An 8,860-nucleotide genomic window follows, 5' to 3' on the forward strand; every position below is an offset into this window, starting at 1 on the left:
ATTTACTCACATGGATATGCAATAAAAGTCAAATGTGTTGCATTATTTTGGGGGATGAAAGGTGTTCACAAAACACAGCAAAAAATGTGATGTCACAGAAGAAAAAAATAGTGAAACACTAAAATATCCCAATATACCTAACAAATTGAGTACTGTATAATACAGTAATTAACTGAAGGGGGCATGTAAATAAATTATTTCAAATAGTACTTAAATAATTAATAGTTTTAAAGGTGCACTATGTAGTTTTGGGGGAGACATTTTAATCAGAAGGGAGAGAAGCTCATTGACTGTTTTTGTTTGTTTGTTTGTTTATTAGGTTTAGGTAAAAAAACAAAAAACAAAAAAAAAACCTCTTACTCAGGAGTTAAATCTCCTTGACAATTTTGACAATTTTCAACTGAATGATAAATCAACTTGTTGAGATGAACTTGATTGAGTTTTCAGGTAGAAAAAGTGAGAGAAGTGCAGTTTTTATTCACATTTAGAGGCGGCACTTGGGCTTTTAAACCACTGGAAGCAGATTTATTATTATATAATTGGCTTAGATAAATGGTTCTGTATAAACTGGTGGTTTATACTCCATTTTGACATTGATCTTTGTACGTGTTGCGGCTTCTCTCATCCTGCCGTCTCAATAATGGACGCATTGTCTCGGAGGTAATGTAACTGTTTGACTGCGGCCACATGAAAGATACCCGTTCGCGCCAGTTTGTTGCTTTGCCACCGATGACGTAACGCCTCCCGAAACCTCTCTGGAACGCCCATCTTTCAAAATTCCTCAAAGCGGTCTGATTGGCCGCGCGGGGACATGTGACCAACGGTCGCGGGAAGTCCTTTGCCACGCGCGTGATAGGAAGAGGACAGCGCTTGACTCATTCAAACTTTTTTGTAAACATTGGTTTGGTTTTATTGCGGAAAGACGTGTTTCTGTGTCGCCGGGCCACCGACAAGTTACTGACGGATACCGAAACTCGACTGGAGCCGGTAGTTTTGGTGTTTGTTTTGAGTTTAGGAACAACTTCGGACATTGCTCTCACGGTGAAGACTCGCTAACCAACGTTAGTCCGTGGCCATTTCTCAGCGTTGGAGGGGCGTGTAGGAGTTAGCAAACAAGTTAACGTTTTCTGGGATGTTAACGGACCTTTAATCTATTTACTTTGACTTTTTTAATGAATACCTTTTAGGTAAGGTAGTTATAAGTTGACTAGCTTTGTGTTTTTGCTACAAACGCCACTGCCACTGTAGTGGGGTCCAACCGCGTGATTTTTCCCGTCGACGAAGCCGGGGTTTAAATCCTGAAAATGTCGAGCTACGATCGCCATCGACACGGATCGCCTTCCCCGAAACCTCGACCAATTTGTCAGAAACTGCAGTTTACATCCAGCGATGGCGAGGACGACCCGATTGAGGATGTTAACAACAGTACCGGAGGAGAGTCCGGCTTCACGGAGATGGACTCCCCGATGCCAGTGCGACGAGACCCCGTCGACAAACGGCTGGAAGGGAGCAGCAGCCCCCTGAACCAGTCCGGTGGGGACGACGACGTGGAGCTGTGGGACGAAGAGAGTTACGGTTCTCCGTCTCATCTGCGGTCACCCAGCAGTGTTATCTTCGCAAACTGCTCACCATCACCGAGGAAAACTTCTCGGCTGTACGGAGGGTCCCCGGAGCGGTCTTACGTCCAGGACGACGGTGAAGGATCCAGCTCCCCGATCCCGGACTGCCCCGACACACCTCCACATAAGACCTTCAGAAAACTCAGACTTTTTGACACACCGCACACGCCAAAGGTTAGTATTTGGTGTGATAATCATTCCCTATTTAATTTACGACGTTTCATATAAGAAAAAGGTTTGTTTATTAGTGTTTAGTGGCAGAATTTACTTGTATACGAAACATACGATTTTAAAATTTCTGGCATTGGTTTAAGTGATCTTGCAATAACATTTTAGAATACGATTTCTTCTCTTTATTTCTCAGGGGTATGTTGATAACAAAACAACATTGTAGAATAAAATACCTTCTCTATTTCTTAAGGGAATTTTGATTTTTTTCCTGCTCATGAATCCTGTCAGGTATTGAACTGGAAAGAAATTCAGCAATCATAAGCAACATAAAGCATTTACAAACAAAAATATCAGTTTTTGAATTCCACCGGGATACTGGGATATTTCTGCTCCGTCAGTTACCACAGTGACCCACTTAATGTACCACTGTAAGATTGCATAATGCTCTCTCTATAGTCAGCCAGATGATTTGGTGACCTGGATTTTCATGTCTTGGCATGTCTTGGTCAGTGATTACAGCATTACACTGCATTGGCCTTTACGCATCCAATTTTAAACCTAAGTATTTCACAGCCTATATATTGTTTGCAAATCACACTGATGATCAAGTAGATAATATTTGTTTTTTGGGTTTTGTGAGTTTTCCTCTCTCCTTCTGCTCCCACCTATTAACAAAGCACTAAATCTTTATTTTTCAGAGTTTACTGTCCAGAGCGAGGGGCTCCGGTCCAGGATCCTCCAGCAGGAGAGTTGCCCTGTTCAAGAATGTGGAGGCTTCAGGAAAGTCAGTCACAGACAGCAGCAGGAGACAGCAGACCCCTCTGGTTAACTTTAACCCTTTCACCCCCGACTCCCTCCTCATCCAGTCAGCCACACAGCAGAGAAACAACAGGAAACGAGCACACTGGAATGAGTATGTTGCACAGATGTTTTCTCACTAATACCCTTTATCATTAGAGAGGGATCAAACCCCAGAGATATGCTGTACTGGAAGAGTTGACTACAATCAATATTTTGGCTAGATATTTCCTATCCTGGTCAGTTGGTGTGTAGTCCGTTGCATCTTTGTCATCACACTAGTGCAACAGCTGTTAATCCCACAAACCAAAGCTGTGCTGAACACCTTCACCTGTTATCCTGAGCACAGATCAGACCCATTGTTATAATAACCAGATACGTTAAAGCCGTTGACTAAGGCCAGGGGGTTTGGCTGGGAACCAGGACCTCATGGTTACTGGTGAACTCTGCCATGTGCTTGTGAAGCCCCTAGTGCTGCCCCCTACTGTACAGAATGCTGACCAACATCCCCTATTGTCTTCAATCTTTCAGCTCTTGTGGAGAAGACATGGAGGCAAGTGATGGTGAGGGAGAGGAGGAAATCTTGCCACCATCCAAGGTAATTAAATGTTCATGTGATTTGCAGTGATGATATGTAGGTGGGAATAAAATTACAACATTTTTCTTCATCAGACATAGAATTTTGCAGGATTTGTCACCTCGGTTATTGATTAATCTGTTGGTTTTTCCAACTGGTTGAAAGTAGTGGATCATCAAAAGTGTACATCTGTGGTGAAACTCTTCTTCTGCCCTCAGAGGATCACCATAATGGAAAGCAACATGATGTCCAGGTACACCTCAGAGTTCCTTGAGCTGGAAAAGATCGGCTGTGGGGAGTTTGGTGCCGTGTTCAAGTGTGTGAAAAGACTCGATGGCTGCATCTACGCCATCAAAAGATCGAAGAAACCTCTGGCAGGATCAGTAGATGAGTAAGTTGAGTTCATAACAATATAAAAAGATATTACAGAGGATTATGCCTTCTGCATGATCAATCGAGTAGTTGTGAAATATTCAATTTTAAAGGACGGGGGCTTGTCAGAAAGGCTTTGTTTACTCCCCTGTGGTTTGTGGACAAAAAAGACATCTCAGGACATCATCTTGAGCTGTAGGAAATCCTGACTGACATCACCTTTTTCTGACTTTTATAGACCAAAAATCTAATTGAATAATTAATAAATTATTGATCGCTATTTTCATTCTCAACTTACCTGATTTATGAGGCCATTACCTTCATTTGTTAAATCTTATTTTTGCGACTCATTGTAACCTTTGTAATAGTGTAAAGGTGCTATATGATTATGTGACATTTAGTACATTTCAAAGTTGTAGACATGCAGAATTTAATTCAAACTCTGACTCCTAATGCTCAGTGTAATAGAGTACATAATGCACCCAAAGTCATCAAAGTGCTCCTTTGCATGACTCCACTTGTGCGATTTATAAAAGTTGTTTACTGGGAAGACTGGAGGCACTTTTTTCCCTTCATTTTAACGACTAAACTTTGTTCAGGCTTGCCTTAATTAAAAAGGTCTGTTCCCCTCCTCCACAGACAAAATGCTTTACGGGAGGTGTATGCCCACGCTGTACTGGGTCAACACCCCCACGTTGTGCGTTACTACTCGGCCTGGGCGGAGGATGACCACATGCTCATCCAGAACGAGTACTGCAATGGTGGCACGCTTTCTGATGTCATCTCAGAGAACTACAGACGGCTCAGTTACCTGTCGGAGCTGGAGCTGAAAGATCTTCTGCTGCAAGTCACACGGGGACTCAAGTACATCCACTCGACTTCTCTGGTGCACATGGATATCAAGCCTAGTGAGTAATCATAGTCAGATTAATGTGTTGGAATATGTAGTTGATATTTGTGTAGAATTTGAGTCTTATCATTCATGTTTTCTGGTCAGAAGCTAATGAAATTGTAACGTCTTTTTCCCAGGCAACATCTTTATTTCACGGAAGTCTGTAACCAGCTGTGATGAATGTGATGAAGATGACATACTGACAACCAGCGCCATCTACAAAATCGGTAAGATGCCTTTACAGCTCTGTCATTCCTATTACTGGTATTTTTAAACTACTCACATTAGATGGCCAACTCAAATCTGAACTGTTTGTGCCTCTCCAGGTGATCTTGGTCATGTGACAAGAGTGAACAATCCACAGGTGGAGGAGGGTGACAGCAGATACCTGGCCAATGAAGTTTTACAAGAGGTTTGTCAACTTACTTCAAAACCGCCTCTGTTTTGGACCAAGTAAAGCTTCACAGAGGTGTTAATATTTGTCTGATTTTATTTGTAGGACTACAGTAACTTGAGGAAAGCCGACATCTTTGCTCTGGCTCTGACTGTGGTCAGCGCCTCAGGGGCGGAGCCTCTTCCCACCAACGGAGACAAATGGCACGAGATCCGACAGGGAAAACTCCCTGCCATCCCTCAACTGCTTTCTCCAGAGTTTCTCAGTCTGCTCAAGGTATCAGGCATCTTTCTTTCTTTCTTTCTACAGTATTGGTCTGTTGAATATACATTATACATTTTTAGGGTCCTGGTTTGCCTTCTGTCTGATGTCCCTGTGTTCATAATTATTTTAAAAAATGTTTTGATATTTTTAGATAAAGGTCTACATTCCCTAATGTTTTGAATACTCCTGAACTGAGGCAAATAACAAATGATCAATCTGTCATTTTTTTTAATGGCGACATCATTTAACATAGAGCTTTTCAGAAAATACATTTAATTACAGCTTTGTTGTTTTTTCTTTTCTTTTTTTTTAAAATTATCTCTACTTTAATTTTTCAACTTAATCTTATGTTCTTTATCCCTCAGCTGATGATCCATCCTGATCCAAATAGACGGCCATCAACTTCTGACCTCATCAAACACCCGGTGCTCCTCACTGCTGCCAGAATGAGTGCAGACCAGCTCAGAGTCGAGCTCAACGCAGAGAAGTTCAAGAATGCACTTCTACAGAAGTAGGTTTATAACAGCACAGAGCAAACTCCCTACTCACTACACCCAGGCTGTTTATCAGACATGATTACATGGTTAAAGTGGTTGGACAACTTCTGATGCAAAAAATAATCCTGAATTGATGTGTGTAGACAGTGCATTAACATATGTTCTACTGTGTCAATTTAATCGGTGATCAGTAAAAGTAATGTGCTGCTGCTTTGCTTGTAAACCCCTGGGAAGTGGGATTTTCCTTTCCCAACGGTTAAATCAATAAAGAAAATAGTCATTGGCATCCTTATTTCCTATTAAGGAGATATTTGAAGACTTATAATTGACTTTTTTTGAGACTAGTAAAGTACCTTACATTTTATTGACAAAACAATTAAATTTAAAAGTAATTGCCGTAATTTATATATTAAAAAAAAAACAGTTCTAGGTGTAAGCATCTTATCTGACTTTTTTGACCTTTTGTAATCTTCCTCAGGGAGCTGAAGAAGGCCCAGATAGCCCGAGCTGCAGCAGAGGAGAAGGTTTTGTCCACTGACAGGATCCTGACCCGCTCCACAGTCCAGTCGAACCCCAGAACCTCCAGACTCATCGGCAAGAAGATGAATCGATCAGTCAGCCTCACCATCTACTGAAACTTGAGTCTGCTCTGGCAGGAAGAGAAACACGAAGGCTCATGGACCTTTTAACCAGAACCATTCAGATGAGAGGGTGCCTTTTTGTGTTTGAGGACAACCCTGTCAGTCGTTGTGCTAGGCCCAATCAAAGCTGCAGACTGTTAACCATACCGAAGTGGAACTCATCTCGATAGACTCTAGTTGCCAACATAGTTCAGCCCTTTTCTTCCACAGACTTGGATAAACTCTCATTCCTCAAAGGTAGTTACTGTACCTTTTACACTCTGTCATTCCTTAAGTTTGCATAGACGTCAGCCTCTCTCAATTTCTGTCCTTGCACTTCTCTCGACAAAGCCGAAGCCTGTTGGCAGCGGATTGAAGCCACAGTGAAGCCCTCTTCAGTGTGAATGTACTTGCCGTAGCCGTGTGCACCTTACTGCCTGTCAAATGCCTGATGCTAGGTACCAGAGGGTCTGAGAACTGACGATTTCTGTGTTTGTAATGGAGCACTTTGGAGGCAACATGTGGAACTTGCCACATTTTTTTTTTGTTTTGTTTTTGTTTTTTTGTTTTAAAAAAGAAAAGAAAAAAGAAAGAAAAACCTGCTGCTATTGATGTTTTGTTTGTATCAGGGTTTGGCCAGTTTCAGGTTGGATCGTTCTCGAGGTCATTGGCTCTTATTTTCAATTAGCAGGAGTCCCGTTCAATGCCTTTTTGTTTGGCTCATGCTGTGATCAATGAGGAAATTCATTTTAAAACCAGTGACTTGACTCATTATCTGTGAGGTTAGAACTGATCCGTAGTGTTTGAATTCCCCTGTTGATTGGTGCTGCCAACCCTGCCTGTAGCATTAGAACAATCATTGTCCCGTTCTTTGGATTCTCATGTGTTCCGTTTTTCTTTTCCCACAAAGCTCATCTTCAGTTACTGTTTAGAAGCATTCCTCATCTTTTTGTTCTTGTAACCTCTAACACATAAAACCCTTTTCTGTTGTTGTAACCTGTAAATATGTTCTTTTAATAAATTCTTACCTTCTAAACTTTCTGGTCAGCTCAGTGTGGTGTTCTGTGATGAAGGAACTTACCTTTACTGATACTTTAAATTTAGTTGTAACAATACAGTCATCGTAAGGATCACTCTTAAAGTTGTGTCCTCTGAGCTTTAACTAAAACGCAACGTCAACCTGCAGTTACTTAATACTTAATGTATACATGTACATAAATTGCTGAAATGATTATTTAGGCAGAATGGTAATTATAGATGTAATATCTCAGTAAAATAACCAGTGAGCTAATCAAATGTGAGGATTTTTATGTTTGTGTTTATAATGTAATATGTTTTGGGAAAATTTTTGGTCAGACGGAAACAATTTTAACACATCACCTATTTTCTGTGTGATACTGACTGGATGTTTAAGTGATTAGTTAAAAAAATATATGAATCATTTGATGATCTAATGCTCCAATCATTTTCCAATTGATACATTTGTAGTCGTCAGAACTGGTAAAAGAAGGGTATTATGCTTTAATTTATGTTATGCTTTAATTATCTTTAGGGTAATACTTCATCCTGGACTCTTGAGTTGAGTACAGTTGTGACTAAATGTAGGCTCAGTAAGATTTTCCAATTTCAATATTGGCCATGTTATTCTCAAATTTTGGAATGGCTGACCTAGACCTTTAACTATTATATACATACCAAGAGAAAAGTATACTATGTCACTGAATACTTGGGAGTGCATTAAATCAGTGTGTAGCAATTTATATCAATGTACAGTATATCAAGTGAAGTGGTCTTTCTAAAGTTTATGTTGTTTCCTTTTTATCCAAAGCGTCGGTTACAATTAACTTTTAACCTATAAATACAAAATGTCAACAATATATTGTGATGTTTTCTTACAGCTTAAGATTACTTAAAGCTGTGTTGATCCCTGGGGTACATTTGCAAGCTTACCAGCTGCTACATTGAAGTGATTAAAACAAGAATACGTCATTAAAGGACAAGTTCACCCAAAATTAAATATTCAGTTATCATCAACTTACCATTGTGCAGATGGAACGTCAGTTGAGATTTCATAGTCCACAAAACTTTTCCGGAGCTACACAGAAAAATAGCGTTGCATCGTTCTCCTGAGCAACTGAAGGTGATGAGGACATGTTTTAAACAAAATGAAAACGTAAAATGGCTCCATACAGCTCTCTGACACAGTCCAAGTCTGATCGCCAGAGATATCCCCAATGGATTTGAAAAGACATTATTTACACTGTAGATGTGCAGATAAACTGATGAACTGATGCACCTGCTTCAGACAAGTGTGAGCTGACGCTTTTACCTCAGCAGCTACAGTAAAGATTTTCAAATCAATTTGGGATCTCTGGGCTTCTGAAGTCAATTTGATGTTTTTTAAAATTTCGTTTTTAAAAGGTTTTTAAAAAAAATCTATTTCAGTCACTTTGTTGTGACTGTTCATCATCCGACTTTTCATCTGCATGAGGGTGAGGAGAAAAGACTGAATGACTGTAATCTTTTACTTTTAGCTTCTTTGGGTCCTTTGACGAGGCTTTACTCTGATGGTGACATTTAGCAGATGCAGAGATTGAGATTCAGATCCAGACAACTTTATCAATTCTACCAGGGGCCCATCTTACCTTGCACACAT

The 8,860-nt window shown here is 40.4% G+C and overlaps 1 protein-coding gene across 1 annotated transcript; it reads left to right on the top strand.

Annotated features, from left to right (window-relative positions):
• Positions 1-808: 808 nt before the first annotated feature.
• On the top strand, positions 809-7,240 carry wee1 (WEE1 G2 checkpoint kinase). Its single transcript, XM_037106063.1, has 10 exons — positions 809-1,793; positions 2,489-2,703; positions 3,120-3,186; positions 3,384-3,556; positions 4,177-4,445; positions 4,567-4,656; positions 4,756-4,841; positions 4,929-5,099; positions 5,453-5,598; positions 6,063-7,240. Exons 1-10 carry the CDS (start codon positions 1,305-1,307, stop codon positions 6,217-6,219), a joined length of 1,863 nt encoding a protein of 620 aa, XP_036961958.1. The 5' UTR covers positions 809-1,304; the 3' UTR covers positions 6,220-7,240.
• The last annotated feature ends 1,620 nt before the right edge of the window (positions 7,241-8,860 follow it).

Source organism: Acanthopagrus latus, chromosome 8 (genome assembly GCF_904848185.1).
Source record: "Acanthopagrus latus isolate v.2019 chromosome 8, fAcaLat1.1, whole genome shotgun sequence".
NCBI classification, from domain to species: domain Eukaryota; kingdom Metazoa; phylum Chordata; class Actinopteri; order Spariformes; family Sparidae; genus Acanthopagrus; species Acanthopagrus latus.

Bases quoted from the DNA above. Each gene is read 5' to 3' on its own strand.
- wee1 (XM_037106063.1), top strand. From the start codon at position 1,305: ATGTCGAGCTACGATCGCCATCGACACGGATCGCCTTCCCCGAAACCT. The intron at 3,187-3,383 runs GTAATTAAATGT...TTCTGCCCTCAG, and splicing joins AAATCTTGCCACCATCCAAG to AGGATCACCATAATGGAAAG. The intron at 5,100-5,452 runs GTATCAGGCATC...TTTATCCCTCAG, and splicing joins AGTTTCTCAGTCTGCTCAAG to CTGATGATCCATCCTGATCC.